This window comes from Crocodylus siamensis, chromosome 6 (genome assembly GCF_052110815.1).
Source record: "Crocodylus siamensis isolate JL-2025a chromosome 6, ASM5211081v1, whole genome shotgun sequence".
NCBI lineage: Eukaryota > Metazoa > Chordata > Crocodylia > Crocodylidae > Crocodylus > Crocodylus siamensis.
The window spans coordinates 12,926,633-12,948,248 of NC_143400.1; the positions used below are offsets into that span (position 1 = coordinate 12,926,633).

The 21,616-nt window shown below is 61.5% G+C and overlaps 2 protein-coding genes across 4 annotated transcripts; one reads left to right on the forward strand and one right to left on the reverse strand.

Annotated features, from left to right (window-relative positions):
• Positions 1–363: 363 nt before the first annotated feature.
• LOC149861129 (death-associated protein kinase 2-like) lies at positions 364–10,025 on the reverse strand. 2 transcript variants are annotated; one of them, XM_090053404.1, is made up of 13 exons: positions 9,925–10,013; positions 5,671–5,742; positions 4,951–5,063; positions 4,082–4,303; positions 3,683–3,821; positions 3,280–3,409; positions 2,774–2,822; positions 2,471–2,497; positions 1,985–2,137; positions 1,814–1,859; positions 1,572–1,661; positions 1,322–1,405; positions 364–1,186 (listed from the first exon to the last, which is right to left on the reverse strand). In XM_090053404.1, exons 2-13 carry the CDS (start codon positions 5,737–5,739, stop codon positions 1,106–1,108), a joined length of 1,203 nt encoding a protein of 400 aa, XP_089909530.1. In that variant the 5' UTR covers positions 5,740–5,742; positions 9,925–10,013; the 3' UTR covers positions 364–1,105. The 2 variants fall into 2 exon arrangements, with proteins under 2 accessions (XP_089909530.1, XP_089909531.1); XM_090053405.1 differs by lacking the exon at positions 5,671–5,742 and having other exon boundaries at positions 9,925–10,025.
• Positions 10,026–15,335: 5,310 nt separating this feature from the next.
• SH2D2A (SH2 domain containing 2A) lies at positions 15,336–21,528 on the forward strand. 2 transcript variants are annotated; one of them, XM_090053006.1, is made up of 9 exons: positions 15,336–15,432; positions 17,231–17,406; positions 17,679–17,845; positions 18,203–18,292; positions 18,467–18,632; positions 19,080–19,217; positions 19,295–19,747; positions 19,966–20,133; positions 20,792–21,528. In XM_090053006.1, the coding sequence occupies exons 1-8, from the start codon at positions 15,399–15,401 to the stop codon at positions 20,131–20,133; spliced, it is 1,392 nt and encodes a 463-aa protein (XP_089909132.1). In that variant the 5' UTR covers positions 15,336–15,398; the 3' UTR covers positions 20,792–21,528. The 2 variants fall into 2 exon arrangements, with proteins under 2 accessions (XP_089909132.1, XP_089909133.1); XM_090053007.1 differs by lacking the exon at positions 19,966–20,133.
• Positions 21,529–21,616: the final 88 nt, after the last annotated feature.

Below are 21,616 nucleotides of genomic sequence, written 5' to 3' on the forward strand. Positions count from 1 at the left end.
CCCAGCTGCAAGCCAGGGAAAGAGCATCTCCCACGAGTGCACAGAGCCAGCACTCGGATCAGGGACAGGGGGGCCAAGCCCAGTCCTGACTGCACCCCGCTGGGGCAGGGAGGACCCTGGGGACCCCAAGCTGCCTTCCCATTGCATGGGGCAGGGGCAGCCCCCCACAAACCCCCCAGCCCAGCCAGCCTGCAGACGCAAGATGGAAATGCCAGCTGCTATGAGCGGGGCAGGAGTGCCCTCGCGTGGCAGCTGCTAGGAGGACACCTTCCCTCTACCCAGCACCGGCTGTGTGTGTGTGGGGGTGGGGGGGGGTGTCCTGCCCCCCACCCCCAATGGAGCCAGCCCAGCCAGGACACGGGGCAGGGGGTGGGGTCCATGTTTATTCCTTTAAAAATAAAACAGTCCAGTGGGGAAGGGGAGACACATGCAGTGAGGGGGGGGGCTCAGCACCCTCCCATCCAGGAGCTCCCCCCAGCTGACCTGAGGCCTATTAAACCTCCGAGTGCTGCCATGCAGTGCAGTGCAGTGCAAGCGTAGCAGTGATGAAGGGAGGGGGGAGCCGTATTTCCCCCACCCCCACAGTGTCACAGTGTGTAGACCCCACTAAGGAAGGGAGGGGGGATGTTTAGTGGAGGATTAACCCCGCATGCACTGGAGGAAAGAAAGGGGGCAAATGGGACTCAGTGCAAGTGAGTGGGGGAGTGGCATGTCCCCATGTGCCGTCTCGAAAGGGACCAGGGGGTGACAGACATCCCAAGGGACCCCCAGAGGTGGGAAAGGGAAGGTGCTCCTGGTTGGGGGGTGCACAGCAGCAGTGGTGGGGGTGTCTCTTGCATTGCTGCTCACTATTCAAAGTTAAACACCCCCCCCTTCACATACCCCGTCTGCCTTGGGGAAGCAGGAGATGCCCTCAGCACCCCCCTGCCCTCTAGGATGGAGGGGAGCCTGGATCAGGCCCCCAGCTCCAAAGTCCATGCCCCTTCCTGCCGAATGGATCCCAGCCACTGGGGGCAAGCACAGGTGCCCACCCTCCCTCCAGGCTGGTGCTGCCTCCCAAGGAGGCTGGGGGTCCCAGGAGCCACCGGAGCCATGGGCAGGGCCATCAGGAGCAGCTGCTTCTCCGCCGGCGCAGCAAGGTCACCGGGCAGGTGGGCTCGTCCTCCTGGTCACTCTCACAGCTGCGCTGCAAGGGGACAGGAGGGTCAGGTGGGGGGGCACAGGGGGCAGCCATGGCCTGGGGGCATCAAGCCTGGCTCAGTCCCCCCAGGGGCTGCACTGACCCCCAGCCCCAAGAGGGAGGCACCCCCTGGGCACATACCAGGGGCTCGTCAGCCTTGCTCTGGTTGCACAGGAGCCTCATGCGGCAGAGGCGGTTGCAGGCGGACACCATGTTGTAGGAGAGCTGCGGGGTGGGATGCATGCTTACACAGGTAGACCCCCTCCCCTTGCCCCCAGCTCCTCTCCAAGGCCATGGGAGCCCTTCCAGGCCTGGCCTCTCCTGCCACAGATGTGCAGGACACAGCTGCTGTTTAGGACGGGGACAAAGAGGACTCTTGGGACCCCTTTACCTTCCACTTCCTGCGGGCATTGAACTTGCGGAAGTTCTTCATGTTGATGGAGGACCGACTGCGGTTTGCAACCTGCTTCCGGTTCAGGGGCTGGTGGAGTGGGGCATGCGAGGGGTCACTGCCCTGGTGCCCGCTCAACCCCTTCCAAATCCCTCCCGGCCCTCACGGGCACCGGACACTGCCGGCAGCCCTTGCCCTGCCCCAACGCCTTGGGGGGGTCCCACGTGCACTGTGCCCCTTACCTTGATCCAGGGGTGGACGAGGCACTCGGCCGCGGTCATTCGGTCCCTGGAATAGAGTTTGGCTTCTTCACTGCCTCCTCCCCACCCCGCTGCTGCCCCACAGAACTGCCCCCTGCTCCCCCCCACTTGCGGAAGAAATACAGGGGACCCTCCACCAGACCCAGGCCTCACCCTGGCTCCTTGACCAGCAGCTGGCTGATGAAGTCCTTGGCCATCTCACTGGTCTGGCTGAAGTACTTGTTCTCGAATTCGTAGCTGCCAGCCACCACATTAGTTAGGGTCTCGGCATCTGTCTCGCCCTGGAAGGGCGACATGCCGCTCAGCCTGGTGGGGGGGAGATAGGCCCATGAGGCTGTGCAGAATGGACACCCCCCATGCCTGCATGGCCAGGTGGTCCCCTGGGTGAAACCCCCTTCTTCTGGCCAGCTTCCCCTGGGTCAACCAGGGGCCCCGATCCTGAGCTTCTGCAGATTGGAGCCAACAGCCCCCTGTGCTGGGCAGAGGGGGCTGGTTTCCCACGTCCCATTGACAAGGGGGCAGACCATGGGACTGGGGGGTCTCTAGATCTCCCCACTCCGCACCAGGACTCCCTGGGGTGGGGATTTACGGCTGAGGCTAATGAGTAGGGGAGGCACTGCCATGGCCCCGGGCACTCACAGGATGTAGGTGATGACCCCGATGCTCCTGAAACAGATAGAGATGTCCCAGGTGAGCCCCCCGCAAGGGCTCTGTGCCCCCCACCCCAGGCTGGTGGCTGGACCAGAGGACACAGCGGGTCTTTCAAGGGCAAAGGACCTGACAGTCTCGCCCGGGCTGACATGGGAACCCCAGATTCACCTGCCCTGCCCCTACCCGCCAGCCCTCGAGAGGCAAGAGCACAGCTCGGGCCCTGGATGGCCACCACGGGGCTCCCCCCGCCCCACACACACACACATACACCCCCCCACCCAGGACACTTACCACATATCTGTAGCCGAGCTCAGCGGTTCATAGTTGATCACTTCTGGAGCTGCAAAGCGGAGAGGGAAAAAAACAGAACAGTCACTTCTGGGGCTGGTACCTTACACCCCCTGGGGGTAATGAAGGGGTCTCATGGCCCCTCCTGTCTAGCTCATAACAGGGTCCCCCTGCCCCCCATGAGGCAGTAGCAATGGTGTGGCCCTTGGTCCAGCACCCAAGGAGCTCAGAGACATCGCTTGGGTGCTAAGCCCATCCCCTCCCCCTCTACATCCCCCTCCTCTTCAAAGCCCCCCCTCTGCCATGGAGCCCTTCTATGCCTCATCTTCCACCACCATGTTCCACCCCAGAGGTGGCTGCATTTCCATTGCAGGCAGCTATTCCTCCATCTACCCACTGATGCCAGAAGCCACTGGTCACAGCTGTGTGGCAGGACGGGCTGTGGCACAGGTCAGTGCCAAAGAGCAGGGCAGGGGTAGAAAGCCCCGGTGCCCAGCCGGGCCCCTCACCAATGTACTGTGGGGTGCCGCAGAGGCTCTTGAAGGTGGTGCCATCCTCCAACTTCTGCGCCAGGCCAAAGTCGATGATCTTGATCTTGGGGTTGGGCACATCCTTCTCCAGCAGCATGATGTTTTCCGGCTGCGGGGAGGGGCAGGAGGCACCATGAGCCCCAGTCATCCCCCCCACCACATCTCCGTGGCCTCTTGGCACATCCCCTTGGCTGGAGGCAGGGGTGGGAAAGCCACATCCATGGCTGAGAGACCAAGCTAGAGCTGCCCCGGGGCCGCTCTCAGCAGCATGGCACAACAAGACGTGGCTCCGTGATGGGACCAGACCCCAGCACAGAGCACCCCTGGGATCAGCCCCCTCCCCAGGGCAGGGGCGGCAGCTCCAGGGGGAGGTGGGGGGCACCTTGAGGTCAAAGTGGGCGATGTGCCGGGAGTGCATGTAGGCGACTCCACACAGGATCTGCTCCAGGAACTCGATGGCCTCGGCCTCTGTCAGCATCTCTTTGGCAGCGATGAAGTCAAAGAGCTCCCCACCGCAGATCCTAGCGGGGAAGGGTGAGGGGTGAGCACCAGGGAGCACAGACATCCTGCACCTTTCACTGCCAGGACACAGCCAAGGGGCAGGGTCCCACCCCCAGGTCTGCTGCACCCTGGCCTTGGTGAGGTCCTGTCCCTGTTCCAGGCCTGTTTCCCTGTCTGGAAAATGGGGGGAGAGGGGCCGTGCAAGCATAGTGTGTGCTGATGTGGCGGGGGCGGGGGGCGAATCAGAGCCTAGCCCCACCCCCAATCCTGCAGCACTCACAGCTCCAGGACCAGCACCATCTCGGCCTTGCTGGCGAAGAGGTCGTACAGGCGCATGATGTTGGGGTGCTCGAGCTGCTGCAGGATGCCGACCTCACGCTCCACCTGCTCGCGGCCCAGCCCCCGGAGGCTGCCCCGGCACTTCCGCGTCTTCACAAACTTGGCGGCGTAGAAGGCCCCTGTCCCACGCTCTCGGCACCGCTTCACTACGCCAAAGTGCCCGCTGCAGGAGGGGGCAGAGTAAGGCAAGGCTCTGGCAGGTATAAGCAAGGCCCCCACCCTGTGCTATCCACTCCCTAGGCAGCAAGTCCTGGCTCCCAACCTCAGTGCTCTAACCACTAGCTCCCATTTCCCTCTCAAAGCTGGGAGAGAACCCAAGAGTCCTGGCTCCCAGGTCTCCTAGCTCTTACCCACTAGGCCCTCTCGCCTCCCCAGGCTGCAGTAGAGCCCAGAAGTCCTGGCTCCTCATTTCTTTGATCCAACGACCCCACTCCCCCTTCCCACCCACAGCTTTGGGAAGAAGCAGGGCTGGGAACCAGGACTCCTGGGTTCACAGCTCGATTGAGGAAGGAGTCAGGACCTGGCTACAGCTGGCAGCCGTGGGAAGGAGCAGAACCCGGACCCCCCAGTTCTGCAGGGGGTTGGAGGGGAGTCCAGCGGCTAGAAGAGTTGCTCTGGGAAATGGCCGTGCTGGGCCAAGCCCAGACTCAGCTTACTGAGCTCAGGGCCCATCGACAGCGGGGAAGGCCGTGGGCCAAGAGCCCAGGGGGAAGAGGAAGGAGCGTGAGTAGATGATGTGGGCTGTGGGGTCAGGCAGCAGCTTCCGGCCACTTTCGCTTCCCTCTCGCCTTGGGCCCAGCCTGTGCTCACCTGCCCAGAGTCTCTAGCAGCTCATACAGCTCCTCCACATTCCCAGCTTTGAACATGGCCATGGCGTCAGTCCCCGTCACTAGCGCCTTGACATCCTCCGGGCAGCTGGACCCCTGCAATAGGCGCAGGCTGAGTGCTGGTGCCCCAGGATGCAGCTCAGACAGGGCCAAGCTGGCTGCAAAGGAAGGAGCTGCAAGGCCCAGGAGGCAGATCCAGCTCCAGCTACACCAAGGGGATGCAGGGAGGAGCAGCTCTCTAAGCACAGATCGAGGAGAGACACCAGGATCCCTGCGCCGGATCTTCCCAAGAGTGCCCAGTGCCCTTGGATCCCCTAGAGAGAAACCTCCCTGGGTGCAGACAGGAAGACCTGGCTCATCCCTTTCCCAGCCAAGCGCCCACTCAGCTGGGCTGGGCTCATGCCCACGTGCCCGGCAGCCAGGACAGGGAGGAAGCATGGGGAACCTGAGGGCCCGAAACAAGGCAGCTTCCCCCAGCACAGCCCGCAAGTTCACAGGCTGGGATCCCCAGCCCTGGTGGGCGAGGATGGGACTGGAGGACCACCAGCTGCTTCGAATGGCAATGAAAAGCCAAACCCTAGTGGCACGGAGCTGGGGGCTCGTCTACAGAAGGGAAGGAAGAACCTGAAGGCAGGGCTGGAGCCAGGAGCCCAACCCAAGGGAAACCAGATCCCAGCCACCAAGCCCCGTGGCTCTGGCTCACCTCCGCAGCACCCGTGGGGAGACTCGTGCCCCCCCCGGCAAGACCACCGGCCCTGCCACCCTCAGCCATGGGCTGCGAAGACAAAAGAAGGGTGCATTAGCTCAGGATGTGGGAACCAGAGCGCAGATAACAGCTTGCTGCTGCTCCCCGCAGACAGAGCACGGCCTGTTGCTCAGGAAGGACGAGGGTCTCCAGTGGGTGGTGGGGCTGTATTCCTGCCTCCCCTGGCAGGATGCCAGGGGGCGATGGCCAAGCACCACAGGGAGAGTCAAGACCTCAGGCCCTGGCTGTGGGGCGCCAGGACACCTGGGTTCTGTTCCCCCTCTGCCACTGACTTCTGAGTAACCTTGGTTATAACCCTTCGCCTGGGCACAGCAGAGCCCCTGGTGCCTCAGCGGGTGTGGACCAGGCCTAGCTCTGCAAGCGGCACCTGGGAGAGCGGGGAATCCCCACCTGGAGCAGAACTTCAACCACGAAGTCAGAAACCTCTGACCAGGCACAGGGGGAAGGTCTGCTGCGGCAAAGGCCGATGCTGGCTGTTCCCAGGGCCACAGAGCTCCCTGCCACCCGGGGAAACAGCTCTGCTTTCCAGGGGCTCAGGTGGGGGCTTTGGGGCAGGGGGCTCTGAGATGCAGCTGCGCCCTCCCAGGAGTCAGAAAGCAACGTGGTGGCTGCCCAGGAGACTCTGGCCTGGCCTGAAAGTGAAACCACCCACAAGGAGGAAGCGGCTTTAACGGCTCCGAGCTGGGGGGGCTCCTTCCCCCACTCAGTGGGGCCCAGCCTGAGTCACGACAGCAGGAGAGTTGGCTGCCTAAAAATATGGCAGCGAAGGCACCAGCACCTGCCGCTTCTCCAGGAGAACAGGTGCGTCACGGAGGAGGCGACGGAGGCGTCTGTCACACGCAGCTGCTGCCGTCGTGAGCTGCAGAGGAGCCTCCGCAGAAGAACCCCAATAGCTGTACAGGGCTTAGGACACATGCAGTAGCAGAGGGCAGCGAGTTCAGGGGTAGCACGAAAGCAAAGGTGCCCTGAGCCCGGCACTGCCCAGCCCCCAGCCCTGGGCCAAGCCGAGCTGGAGGGGCAGGGAGACGACAACAGCCGAGCGCCAGGGCCAAACAACGCCCCATTGTGCGGGGCCCGGCCCTCGGCTCCTGGCACAATCGTCCACTGTGCCGGCGCAGCGGGTCTCGGGGAAGCAGAGGCGTGCAGGCTGCAACAGGCGCAGGGACGGCGAGTCCTTCGTGGGGTGGGTAGAGCACGGGTCCTGACCCCCTGTGCAAACCCAGGCCCCCCCCAGGGCTCCCTCCCCAAGACTTCAGGGAGAACCCATGTGCCCCAGCAAGTCCCACATTCCTGCTCTAACCACTACACCCTTCTCATGCCTCTTCCTACCTCAGTCCCAGGGGGATGGAGGTGCCAGCAGGGCAGCAGTGCCAATGGTGCCCTGGCATGGGTCCGGCTGCAGCCCCAGCTCCCTCCGGCCTCATTGGGGCATCTCCTGGGTCCATCTCATGGATACAACCTGGTGCTCCCAGGACCCCCTCCTGATCCCCCCCAAAGTGAGCCCAGGTGTAGGGGATTCTCCTCTCCCCAGGAAGAAGAGGTGACCCCGCAGACTGAGCAGGGAAGGGTTGGTAGGAGGAAGGTGCCCACCTCTCCTCTGCACTACAGGGAGCCAAGAGGCATCCAGCCAAGGCTGACCTTGCAGCGGGGAGGGAAAATCCCAGGTCGTAGCAGGACTGGGAGGACGGGAGGTAGCTGACACTGCAAAGCAGAGACATGCTGCAACCTTCCCCAGCACCGATCACATCCCCCCAGCCATGGACATGCTCCAGGGGTCAGGAAGAAACCTCTAAGCTGCCAGGCTCTCTGCAGCATCCAGGGATGGGGCTGGACCCAGCCTTGACACCCCCCCCACCCCGGGCCTGTGATGCAGCCAAGCTGTGGACACAGAGATTTTATTTTTATGAGCATCTCTTAATCGAAGCCTTGTGTCCTCCACCCTCCTTCCCCCACCTTCCTGGCAAATGCCTTTGGATCTGGTAAGAAATCCCCACAGGGAGCCTCTATTTCCAGCCCCTTTGTTTCCCACCATCCGGGGCCAAGTATGCATTTTTGGGCCTGCTGCTGCCCTTTGGCAGGGGCTGGAAAACAGTCAGTTGCTCTTGCTCTGCAGCAGACAACAAGCCGCAGAAGCAAAGCACTGGGATGTTTTTATGCGGGGGAAACACAGGCCGGAGCTTTCTGGCTGCCTGTGGGGAGGGAAGTCCGATCCCCTGCTTCGCTCCAGGGCAGCGTTATGATCCGGCTTCTGTGGTAGGAAAGCGCAAGCCGCTCACACCTGCACACACAGGGCCAAGGTTGCTGCAGGGTCCCTATGGGGGTGGCTAAATGACTCTGCCAAGGTCATTTGGGACATCAGTGGCAGGGCAGAGCCTGGGATCCAGCCACTGATGCCCCCAGCACCAAGTGGCTTCTCTTCTGCTTCGCAGCCCCTCTCTGACTTTGCCCGGCACAGGCAGTCCTGGGAGCCCCTCTGGGACCCCCCCGCCCCTAGGAGGAGCTGCCAAGAGGGGGGGGAGAGCCTGAAGGGCGCCGCACGCACCAGGCTCAGCTGTTTCATGGGGAAGAGGGTGCATCATCCTCCCACTGCTCCCTGGGGCAAATCCAAACACAAGCAAACACAGCTGGCGTGCGTGCGTGCGTGCGTGTATGGGGGGGTGCTCCACACCATCTCCTCCAGCCTGCACGCAACAGCCCACGGCGCTTTACACACACACACACACTTCAACACCAGCCCCTCCACCATCACATGCAGTAACTCCGGCCAACGCAGCCCACACAGGGCCCCTCCATTTCCCACACGCTCACGATCACCTCTTCATGCCCGGCCATCTGCACGCGTGCACACCTGCACACCCACAAACACCCTTTCAACTCAACAGCACCTGGCGGGCTGCAAGGGGCATGCGCTCAAGGGCAAAAGTGTGTGCGCAAGAGCGTGTGTTTGCACACCGCCAACCCAGCAATGCCACAGCCCCCTTGTATGGCAGCACGCTTATACATCCCCCCAGTATACTAGACTGGTAGCTATAGCTCCCTTTCCAGGCCCACCCACACACACCCTGTATAGACGGGGAGCTGAATCTCCCCTTTCACACCTACACATATATACACTTATAAAAACACTCTTATGTGCACACCCCCCTGCCCTTACAAACCCTTATGCACACGCACTCATGAACACAACTGCACTGACCCCGAGCCCGGCACCCACCTGCGGGGCCGGTACCGGGCGCACCTGGGCGCAGGGGAGGAGCCAGCCCCCACCCCCGCCCCGGTAGGAGCCGGGGAAACTGAGGCACGGCGCCGCGGCAGCGGCATCTGCTCAGAGACGCCCATTGTACAGAGAGGGGAAACTGAGGCCGGGGGGATGCCACGACTTGCTTATGTCCCCCCGCCCCAGCAAGGCGGTGGCAGAGGCGCTGTGCCTCCCCCCGCCCCAGCCTGCGGCAGAGAAGGAGCGAGCAGACGGCGGGGGCAGAGGCTGGGTTAGCCCCTGCAGCCCCCCGCCACCCCGGGGCTCCGGGCAGCGCAGAGCTCCGCCCGCCCGGGGGCACCTCGCAGCAGCGGCCTGGGGACCCCCCCCCCGAGTTGCTGGGTTCTTTCCCTTCCCCCTCCGCGAAACCCGGGAGGCGGGGTCCGCAGCCCATCTCGGGGGAATTAACCCCCCGTGCGCCCATTTCCCAGGTGGGAACACTGAGACCCTTGCCCCACAAACAGTGCCCCTAGGCTCTGCTCTCCCCGCCGTCACCCCGGATCCAGCCCGCAGCCCACGCGGGGGGGGCTCCTGCCCCCTCCCTCCAGCCGCAAAGCAGCGCCTGTCCCGGGCCATCGACTCCGGGCCCCCCCGAGCTCGGGCCCGGCCCCGGCCCCGGCCCCCGCCTCTGCGGTGGGTCCCGGGCGGAGACAAACAGCAGCTGCGCAGGATAAATATTCCCGGTTTGAATCAGAGGGAAGCAACCCAGGCCGCCCCCCGGCAACCGTGCCACGGGGAAACCGAGGCACAGGCAGCTGCTCCCCGCCGCCCCACGCAAGCAGCCCCGCATGCGGGGGTCTTTGCCAGGTGGGAGCCCCCCGGTCCCGGTCCCGGACCCGACCCCCGTCGCCTGCTCTCTGGAAGCACCCGGGGGCCAGGCAGCCGGCGGGGGGCCCGGCCCGGCCCTGTGCGCGGACCCAGCCCCGAGCACCCACCTGTGCCGCGGCGGGGGCACCCGGCCCGGTCCCGGCGCAGCCCGGCGGCGGTGGGACCCGCCGGCCCGCGGCCGCGCAGCGCCCGGACTGGCCCCGGCTCGGCCCCGCCCCGCCCCGCCCCGCCCCGCGCCCGCCGCCCGCCGCAGCCGCCGCGGCGCTTCCCCTTTCTCGGCCGCCCTGGCGGGGGGTGCAAACAGGAAACCGGCTCCACAAGCCGAACTATTAACGTGCTGTCCGGCGCTTGCAGGGGAGGTGCCCGGCTCTGCGCCCCTGCAGGGAGGCGGGGTACAGCCCTGCCCCTGCCCCTGCCCCTGGAGGGGGTGCAGAGGGCGAGGTCCCAGGAGACGTGCAGCCCCTGCACCCACCACTCGGGCTCGTGGCATCACACTGTGCGGCACTCAAGTGGCCAGGCCTTATTCCCAGGGCCGGGCGGGGCTGCAAGGGAGAGAGGAGCCTCCACTGTGTGGGGGATCTGGGTGCCAAAATGACCTCTTTTCTGCCCCCCAGTCACTCTCCACTCAGCCCCACGGTCTCTGCATAGCAAACTGGCTGGTGCCAGTGGGATCTCTTGCTCCCTGCCTGGGCAGCCTGGAAAAGTCTCCCCAAAAAGCAAGGATCAAACTGGGTGAAGATGGCTCCGTTCCCCACACTGCCAGGGCCTGGAGAGCATGCCCAGCCCCAGGGAAGCTCAGCTCAGAAAAGACTGCAAACAGCTGCTGGGAGCATTTTTTGTAATGGGTATGTGGGTTTTAAATGTGGTTTAAAGTATGTGAAGAAAAGGTTTTGCTAGATGATGTGTGTATACATATAACTATATATAACTATATATATATATTTCAAATATATGACGAAGCAGTGGGGAGGTGCAGCCACACATCAGGGTAGGCTGACGATCCAGGCAGACCTAGACAGATTAGTTAGGTGGGCAGACCGGATCCAGATGCTGTTCAACACTGAGGAGTGAAAAGTGCTCCATCTAGGAAGGAAAAATCCCCCACAAACTTCCAGGCTCGGTGGTGCTCCATGTCTAAAGGCACCTGGGGGTCATAATAGCCCATAACATGAATATGAGCCACCAGCGTGATGCTCCAGTTAGCAGAGCAAATAATACTCTGGCGTGCATCAGCCAACGCCTCTCAAGAAAAGCTAAGGAAGTTACGCTCCCGCTCTGCTCAGCATTGGTGAGGCCACAGCTGGAGAACTGCATCCAGTTCTGGGTGCTGCACTTCAAGAAGGAGGTGGAAAAGCTTGAGCGAGTCCAGAGAAGAGCCACTCAGATGATTAGAGGCCTGATGAGCAAGCCATGCGAGGAGAGGCTGACGGATACAGGACTGGTCAGCCTAGAAAAGACAAGACTTTGTGGAGATTTGGTGGCAGCTTGCAAATATATCAGGGGAGAGCATCAGGGGCTAGGCAAACAACTATTCACCAAAATGCCCGAGGGGAAAACCAGGAGCAACGGTCATAAACTTCTAGAAGATGGTTTCAGGCTGGATATAAGGAAAAGCTTCCTCATGGTTCGTGTGATCAGACTCTGGAACAGACACCCAGTGCGGGTGCTGCAGGCACCTACCCTGGAGATATTCAGAAGGAGACTGGACACACACCTTGCTGGTCTTTTTTGACCCCAGCAGTCTTGCCTGCCCAGAGCTGGGGGCTGGACCTGATGATGCCACAAGGTCCCTTCAGGCCCTAAACTTCTGTGAACCTGTGGGGGAAAAAAATTCCCAGCCCAGACATCAGCTCTGTCCTCCCTTTGCAGTTAGGGAGAGGAGTCCCAGGAGGTCCAGAGTGAACCCAGGTGTCCGGATGCCCTGTAACTAGAGCAGGACCTAGACCCCAGAAATCCTGGCTCGGTTGCCCACCTTAGCCAGGGAGCAGCCCAGGCTGGATCACACCCTGGCTCTCCCTGCCCCTGACTTTAGGCTCACACCCATGTAGCTGATCTTACAGAAGGGCACAACTAAGCAGTTAAGTGTGCAACACCTGGGATGTATAGAGGGAGAGGGTGGTTTTACCAACCTGGCAGGGGAGAGCTGCTTCTTCTCAGCCTTACATGACTTGGTGCACCCCCGCAAAAGCCTCCAATGCCAGGATCTCCACTACACAATTCCTGGTGATGGGGGGTTGCTCTTGGGCTCGCCCTCCAGCTTGCTCCTTCTGGCTCAGGGCAAGTGAGACCAGGGGGCAGCTGGACCCCAAAGTCTCTGGACTCAGGGCTTGCATGTAGGTACCTTCAACAAGCTAAGGAGGATCGTTGGGGAAGCGCTGAGGACCCAGAGGGGAAGGGAATCAGATGTCGAAGGGGAGTGGTTGCTCCTTAAGGAGACGATCCTCCATGCCCAAAGGGAGGTAATCCCAACAAGGGTCAAAGGGAGCAGGAGGGCACATAAACCCCCATGGCTCACTAAGAGCATCCGGGAATGCCTCCTTGCTAAAAGGGAGGCATACACCCAATGGAGAGATGGGGTCATCACCAAGAAGGACTATGTTACAGTCGCCCGAGGATGTAGGGGGGCAGTCAGGAAGGCCAAGGCAGAGATGGAGATAGGACTAGCTTCCTGGATTGGGGACAATAAGAAGTCCTTCTTCAAATACATAGGGGGTAAAAAGAGGGTCCCGGGTAATGTGGGGCCCCTGCAGGACACGATGGGCAACTTAGTCATCACGCCAGATGACAAAGCTAACATATTTAACGATTTCTTTGCCTCTGTCTTCCTAAGTAGGGACCAGTTCAGCCACCTCCCTGCTGGGCCCCCCTCGGGCCCCAGGAGAGACACGCCTGGGCCAGGGGTTAGCGAGGAGTTAGTTAGGGTACTTCTGGAGAGGCTGGACGTGTTCAAGTCCGCTGGTCCGGACGATCTTCACCCTAGGGTTCTACAGGAACTGGCCGAGGTCATTGCGGGACCCCTGGCGCGGCTCTATGAGCACTCGTGGTGCTCTGGTGAGGTGCCGGAGGACTGGAAGAGGGCCAATGTGGTCCCTATCTTCAAAAAGGGAAAAAAAGAGGACCCGGGAAATTACAGGCCAGTTAGTCTTACCTCAATCCCAGGTAAGCTCTTTGAAAAAATTATCCTGGCACACATCCAGGAGGGCCTTGCGGGGGAATGCATGCTCAGGGGCAACCAACACGGGTTCATCAGTGGCAGGTCTTGTCAGACCAACCTGGTGGCCTTTTACGATCAGGTCACCAAATCATTAGACGCAGGGGTTGCTGTGGATGTAGTCTTTCTGGACTTCCGGAAGGCTTTCGACACTGTCTCTCACCCTGTCCTCATCAAAAAGCTGGGAGACTGTGGTGTCGATGCCCACACGGTCAAATGGGTCGCCAACTGGTTGGAGGGCCGCACCCAGAGGGTGGTAGTGGATGGGTTCTTCTCGACCTGGAAGGACGTGGGCAGTGGGGTTCCGCAGGGCTCGGTCCTCGGGCCCGCACTGTTCAACATCTTCATCAGTGACTTGGATGAGGGGGTAGAAAGCACCCTGTTCAAGTTTGCTGATGACACTAAGATGTGGGGGGATGTGGGTGCACTAGAAGGGTGCAATAGGCTACAAGCTGACCTTGACAGGTTGCAACGGTGGGCGGATGAGAATAGGATGGGGTTTAACACTGATAAGTGCAAGGTGTTGCACATGGGGAGGAAGAACCGGCACCACACTTACAGGTTGGGGAACTCCCCTCTTGCCAGCACGGAGACGGAAAAGGATCTTGGAGTCGTCATTGACTCCACGATGAACATGGGCCGGCAGTGTGGGGAGGCAGTCAAGAAGGCCAACCGTACCCTGTCATGCATCCACAGATGCATCTCGAGCAGGTCCAGGGAGGTGATCCTCCCCCTCTATGGGGCACTGGTCAGGCCGCAGCTGGAGTACTGCGTCCAGTTCTGGGCGCCGCACTTCAAGAGGGACGTGGACGATATGGAAAGAGTCCAGAGGAGGGCCACTCGTATGATCAGGGGTCAGCAGGGCAGGTCTTATGAGGAGAGGCTACGGGACCTGAATCTGTTTAGCCTCCACAAGAGAAGGTTAAGGGGGGACCTTGTGGCCTGCTACAAACTGGTCAGGGGGGATCAGCGGGTATTGGGGGAGTCCCTGTTCCCCCGTGCGCTGCCAGGAGTGACCAGGAATAACGGTCACAAGCTGGCGGAGGGTAAGTTTAGATTAGATATTAGGAGGCGCTACTTCACAGTCAGGGCGGCTAGGGCCTGGAATCAGCTTCCAGGGGAAGTGGTGCAGGCTCCTAGCCTGGGGATTTTTAAAAGAAAGTTAGATAAGCACCTTGCCGGGGTCATCTGACCCCGGTGCTCTTTCCTGCCGAGGCAGGGGGTCGGACTAGATGATCTACCTAGGTCCCTTCCGACTCTAGCTACTATGATACTATGATACCTGTGATGGATTTGGGAGCATCTGAAGCCCCAGGGAGGTAGGTGCTGGCTGGTGGTAGTGCCGCACAGACTGGAACGATTGAGCTCTATTCGGTCAAACTTAATTCAGAAAGGGATTTGGCCTGGAAAAGAAAGTCTGTTAATGAAACCTCCTCCCCACAAAACAAACAGTGAATGGCACTGTAACGGCAGAGCCCCAGGCCTCCCCACCTGACGACTTGTCCCTTCCTGTTGCCACTCCAGCCCTGGGCAAACCCGGCTTGGTGAGCTTTCACTGGAGTGCTGAGCTGTGCTGAGCCCTAGGAAACCCGGGCTGGTCTGTGAGATCTGGCCCCTTCCCTGTGTCCCCAGGAAACCTGCTGAGATTGGAAGTCCCAAGCCCTTTGCATCTCGCAGCCCTGCTCTGTGCCCACGGCCTGTCCCGCTGCAGCTTGTCTGACTTTATTACCTGTCTCTACCTGCTAGGCACCATGTCCCTCTAGTCCAGAAGACACCCAGGCCTGTGCCCCTACCTCCTGCTCCAGCACCATATGATGGCAAGGGGGTATACCCCCCACCCAAGAGCAGAGAGTCCCTACTTCAGTGGGATCACAGCTGGCTCCAAGGTGCTAAGATGCCCCTGCCCATTTCACCCCTGGATGCACCAAAGCCTGGTGACACAAGTGATGTGACCAACAGCATGCAAGGAGGCAGTGGCAGAGCTCTCATGCAGGGATCCAGCTTCTGCACTGCTGTGGAAGCCCCTGATCTGCGGGGGTCTGGTCATTGCACCCCCCCACCCCGAGCAGCCTGATGCCAGCAAGACCCAGGCCCCTTCAGCTGCCCCTCATACCCATGCATGGGGGGGCCACCCCAACCTGGCTGAGCCGGGCCCAACTCAGCCACCTGCCCCAGATAGGGGCGGGGAGCGTTCCTCCGCTGCGGGCTGCTTTTCCATGACGTCGTGCTCCCCTGCTCACCCGTGCCTTGCGGCTTTGCTCGCCACTTCCTGCTCTTCAAGCTTCCTGCCAGGCTGGGGCACACTCAGCGCCAGGCCGGGGAGGGGGCCACAGGCTTGGCATTGCCCGCCTGGCCGGCTTGGGTGCAGGCATGGACTTCGCCGTTCAGCCAGGGCCTGGCAGAGGTAGGAGCAGCTTGGGCGGGGGGTGGCTCTGGGGGCAGCCAGGGCTGCTTGCAAGGTGCTTGGAGTAGACTCCTCAAATCCTACAGCTTCCTAGGCCTGGCGGGGCGGGTAGAGGGCTGCTGGGTGCCCCCTCCCAGCTGGCAGGACCACTCCAGCATTGCCAGGAGAGTGGGAGGGAGCCCAGGCCTGTTACAGAGCTGGCCCTGGGAGGGATCCAGCTGTTGAGGGGGGCAATACACACCCCTGCCTGGAAGGGCTTGGGCTGAGACCTACCTCACTCGTTACATGTCAGCCCTGCAATGGGTCAGGCTCTGCCCCTGGGCTCAGAGACCAGATCACGGGCGTCGGCAGGGATCAGACGGCAGGGTCGGGAGCTCGGTTGTGCTCCATTGTTTTGGCTTTGCACAAAACAGACCCCAAAGGGTGGCACGGGCAGAGCGCCGGGGCACCCGTGTCTCAACAGGTTCATTTTCCAAGCATCGTTAATGATGCTTCCTGTCCCGTCTCACTTCTCAAACCGTTCAACCTCCCCTCAAATCTCCACCTGGGTCTCGTTGCACCAGGATGACTGTTTTTCTGGTGTCAGGCGCTGCACGTTATCACACAGCCTTTTCCCCATGTCCTGGGGAGGGGTTGAAGAGGCATTGCCCCAGCTCCCAGGCCCCATCCCTGCACTCCCACTCCCTAGCCCACCAGCCCAGCCAGGGCAGCTGAAACTTTCTCAGCACAGGCGAAGGATCTGGGGCACCAACCAGCACAGGAAGTTTATCTACCCGCCGCCAAAACCTGGGCCCCGGCCTGGTTGCATCAGGCAGTCTCCGCTCTGGGCCCGCTCTGGGGCGGTGCTGAGTGTGCTGCAAGCAAACCCCAGGGTGAAGATGCAACTGTTCCCCCGGGGAAGACTCTTTCCAGCCCTCCTGGCTTGTATGGGGAAACAGCTGCCCTTGGAGGCTGGCTGTTCACTGGGGATCCCATCGCTTCCCTCAGCGGCGCGTGAAACCCGTGTGAGGGCTGAAAGGCGTCTCCAGGCCTTTGAGCCTTCCAGGTTGAGCTTTTGGGACTGTCCCCTTTGAGATGAAGGACAGAGTTTGGGGAAGGCGAAATGAGCTGCGAGTCACCCCCATGCTCAAGGCTCTCCCCGCAAGCGCAACAGTTCCCAGGCCTCAGTTTCACCATTGCCTGGAGGGCAGGTCAGGAAGGAGAAATGTCAAGCTCATGCGCAGGAGCCAGCAGCCCTCGGGCTCAAGTATTGGGACATGGTGGAAGATTTCCCCGGGAGCGCCCCGATTGCAAACAAAGCCCATTGCTTTTACACCCCCGAACCCCGCATCAGGGCCCTGGGGCAGCCTGCAACGCGGCTGCAGCCTGTTCTCTGCCCCTGCCAACGCCCAGCTGCATTCCACAGCGTCTTATCAGCCTCACTGTGCTGCCCTGGACCCCCGCCAGCGCCTCTGCATCCACTCTCCAGCCCAAATCTGGGCACCATGCTCCTGCCACATGGCTGGGGAGAGCCAGCCCCCTCCACACACACACATCCACCCACATACACACTTGTGCATGCCCCTGGCACAGTCACCATTGCTGCAGCCGCCTTGTTGGCTCGTGTCCAGGCAGCCCCGGATCCTGCTCCCTACCACCCCGAGACCACTTCGCAGGTCCCGAGCTCCTTATGGGATCTCATCTCCCGTGCCCACCCCCTCCCTGGGGGCTTCCCCTGCTTCTGCTGCTGAAGGGAGGGTGGGAGCCAGGGCAGGGTGTTGAGGCAGGGCCTGATCCTGCATCTCGTCACCCTGTGCAGGAGCTGATGGCCTGGAGCCCCCGGAGCCCCTGCTCTTCAGTACCTTCCATCCCCTTGGCCTGGGCAGATCTGAGGGCTCAGCCCCAGCCCTGGAGGGACATAGGGAGGCCTTGGCCGGGTCCCAGCAGGGACAGCTGCACCCCAGCTCCCAGAGGGAACAAGCCCCTTCCAGCCAGGTAGGCGTTGGGAGGCGCGGGCCGGGGAGGGCAGGGCTGTGCAGGGCTTGAACGGGGTCAGTGTGCGGTGTTGGCACCCTGTCTGTCTGCCAGCTATAGGTAGATAACAGCCACGCTGCGGGACCAGGGCAATTCTATCTGCCCTTCCCTAACCCTATCGCTAATCCTAACTCTTGCCCTGCAGCTACGGTGGGCAGTCCCCCATGCCCGGAGTGGGTTGCAGCTGCTCATCCTCATGCAGGGCTCTTTTGTTCTCCCTCCTTCCCCCGCAGACCCCTTCTGCCTCAGCTGCCAGGCTACCCTGGCTGGTCCCAGGCTCCGACGAAGCTGTGGCTGCGCTCCGGGCCAGCACCCAGGCTTGGTTCGAGCAGACACAGGCAAGCGGGGTCCTCCCCGATGGCCAACGCCCCGACTGGTTCCACGGCTTCCTCAGCAGGAGGTGAGGGGCAGGGGGTGCTGGGGTCGCCCCGGGAATAGCATTCCCCAGACCGTCAGGGTCCTGCACCCCCGTGGGAATACAGCGGCAGGGCGGGAGGAGCAGCAGGGCCCAGCGGTAGAGCAGAAGGGAAGGGGAGCCCTTAGCTGCCCTGGGGACTGGAGCAGAAACCATGGGAGCCAGGACGCCTGGGTTCCTCCCAGTCCTGGGGAGGGAGCGTTGTTGGGTGGGCAAAGCCAGGACACCGGGGGTTTTTGCCCTGTTCTCAAGCTGGGCTTGACTTGAGATGCCCTCAGCTCTGCTTTGGGCCAAGCACCGGGTGCCCCAGGCTCCCACGTGTCCTTCTCCCCCTCCGCGCAGGGAGTCCGAGCAGCTGCTGCAGGACAAGCCGCTGGGCTGCTACCTTATCCGCTTCAGCGAGAGCACAGTTGGCTTCGTGCTGTCCTACAGGTAAGCACCCGGCTGTCCCCAGCATCTTCCCCCGATTGCCCCGGCTGGGATGGGAGCCCTGGGTGAGGGCCCCGGGAGGAGGATCGAGAGACACTCATCGCCCTGGCCCAGCCAGGCTCTCACCTGTCACCCCCAGCCCAGCCAGGCTCTCAGGGGCTGCCTTGGTTTCCCCAGGGGCTGGGATCGCTGCCGGCACTACATCCTGGACCAGCTGGAGGACGGGCACTATGTGATCCTGGGGGAGGATAGTGCTCACGCCAGGCTGCAAGAGCTGCTACAGCACTACACCTCGGCCCCCATCCACCCCTACTACGAGCTCCTCACTGTGCCCTGTGCCTGGGTAAGAGGAGCCCTGCCATGCTGTCTCCACCTGCCCTGACACGTCTGGACTGCCAGGGCAGCAGTGGGGGCTTGTCTCTGTCATGTGTGTCATGAGCCTTGTAGCGTCACTGGGGATTCTCCAGCCCGCACAAAAGGGGCATGGGCAGCAGAGACAGGGTCAAAATTGCAGGCAGGGGCAGAAATAGCCCCATTACCCTTCCCTAAACTACAACATGGCAGAATTGCACCCCTGTTATAGAGGACATGACCCCAAGCTGGGAGCGGGGAGGGCAAAGATGAGGAAAAAACCCAGGCGCCCTGGCTCTTACAGTCACTCCCTGCCCAACGCTGGGGGGAGTAGACCCCACGTGTCCTGATGCCCAGGCCTGTGCTTTACCCACGCACTTCCCTTTGCAGCAGTGCTGTTGCTCAGCTCTCCCCTCTCCTCCCCCAAACTTTACTGCAGAATGACAAGGACCCAGTGGGCACCAGGATCCCGGCAGGGGCCGAGGCAGCGATGCTCCCCCATGCTGCGTTGAGCCCAGCGTACAGCGTCGTGCACAAGCAGCGCCAAGCCACCGGCCAGGGCTGCTCCTCGCCAGAGGTGAGATGGGACTCGATATGGGACAAGCACGGTTCTGCTTCTCCGGCCCCAGACTCATTGCATCTTTGCTCCCCCAGGCTGCCTGTCCCGGCCCCCTGCTCCCTGCCAAGGCTACTCGGGTCCCCAGCAGCCCCTGGACGGACACAGCACCCCCCACCTCTCCCTCCGCCCCTGAGGCCAAGTACCAGCAGCTGCTGCGCTTCCACACCTATGCCGAGCCCCGCGAGGGGCCCGTGGCCCCTGAGCGCCGCATCTACCACGAGCCCGACGAGCCCATCCCCTTCTATGCTGTGGGCCGGGGGTCGCCACGGGACCTCAGCCCTGAGAACATCTACTCCGAGGTGGACGTTGCGCAGGAAGTCCAGCTCGCGATCTCCACGCTGCCCCCTGGCCTCAGCCGGGCCCGGATGCTCTCCATGCCCCACCGGCTTCACCGCAGCGTGTCCAGCCAGGGCTCCAGGCGCCATTGGCTGCCGGCAGCTCCCAGCAGGGACAGGGGATCCTCGAGGCCATCTAGCCCAGTGCTGCAGGTGCGTTCCAGGGGGGCAGGAGATGCTCTTCAAACCTGGGCAAGTTGCTCCCCCTGAGAAGAGACTGCTAGTACCTGGGGCCTAGCTCCTCTGGAAATGAGAAGCCCCTACCTGCCATCACCAGAGCAGGGACAGATCCCTTCTGACCCCTGCCAGGAGCTGGGCAAAGGCACAGGGTACAACCAGCCTCCATTGTGTGCCCTATCTGTCCCCTCCAGATGCTGCCACCCCCCCAGCTGGAGTTTGACGACCCCATCTATAGCAAGAAGGTGCCTGCCTGGAGTAGCACGATGCATGCCACGGGGCAGGAAGGGCTGGAGAACATTTACGAGCTGCTTCCAGGAGATAGACCTCTGTCCCCAGGAACGGGAGGCTGTAAGGCCTAGGTAGGGGCTGTGGACCTACCTACATCCAACCCACCCACCCCCCTTCGGGGCCTGTGCCACGGATGATCCCTTTGTCTGGGAAAGGGCTCAGAAGAACCAGCCCCAGCCTGTGCCCTGAGGCAGCCCTGCCCATGATGGCTCTCCCCAGCACTGCTGCTCCCAGCTCCTGAGAGAGGCAGGGTGGGGAAGGAACAGGTTTGATCAGTCAAGAGCAGGGGCGGGGTGCCCAGTTGCCCGTGTCACACCACAGCCTGTAGGATGATCTGAGCTCCTGGGCTGAATCTTCCAGGGGCTTGGGATGCAATTCTGCAGCTCTTAAAAGGCCCTAGCCTCTGGTTTGTATTTAACAGGACAGGACTAGCACCAATCTCCACCCAACACAGCTCAGACGCTGCTAGGGACAGACAACAAAAGTGGCAGGTGGGAGAGAGGTTTCTTCCCCCTGCCCCTAGCTACAGTCCCTCTCACCCAGGCTGCTGGGTTTTCTCCCATCTAGATACAGGTGGCTTGTGTGACCCCAAGCTCCTGCTACCAGCCCACTTCCTGCAACCCCACGTACAGTCACAGTAGTCATGGCCGGCAGCAAAGCAGCTGATTCAGGGGTTGGAAGGGAATCACAAATGTACGAGGTTTAATTTGTTGCTTTGACTTTTTCCAGGCCCTACCTACCACCAGCCCCAGACAGCTGGATCATACCCAGCACCCTGGGTGGAGTCGCTCCTGAGTGGCTGCCATGTCAGGGCTCAATGGCTCCATCAATGCTGCTCTCCAGTGCCTCGGCTCACATGCAAGAGCAGCTTGGTACCCTACACAACCCCCCAGCATCAGCAGCCAGGGACAGGGGAAGTGTCATCTTCATCGCACAACAGGCTGCAATGGGACTGGCTTTGCACAAGGGGGACCGGAACTGGTTACCAGCACCCTACAGCCTGTTCAGATCAGAGCTGCCCTCCCAAACATGGAGAAGGGTGCAAGGGAAACCTACCAAGGCCAGAGACCCCTCTGAGCTCCCCCACACACACCCACGGACCAGCCACTGCTCCTGTCACTGTCTTTCGACTCAGCCCCACAAGGAGAAGCAATCTGACCCATTCAGGGCCAGCCCAGCTGCAGGGAAGTGTTGCCTGTTCCTTCCCAGGGCTGCATGCCACAGCAGTGGCCAAAAAACAGCCAGGCAGGGACTGGCACTTTGAGAGGCATCCGTACCTTAAACTGAGCTGCAGGCTCCCCAGATCTGAGGGGGGAACACTGCAGCTCCCAACATTTGCTGTGAACAGTCCTTCAGTGCACGGGGCCTGATTCCCAATTACCTCAAGGCTCTTTTTTTTTTTTTTTTTTAACCATTCTGTTAGCATAAAAGGGCTTGGACATGGGTAGAAATTAGGTGCCCCCTCCTGTTTTCCCAAAATACAGTGTAAATGGGTCACTGGTATATTACCGCTGCTAACATCTGTAATCCCAGGGAAGCTATCGGAAGCCTAAA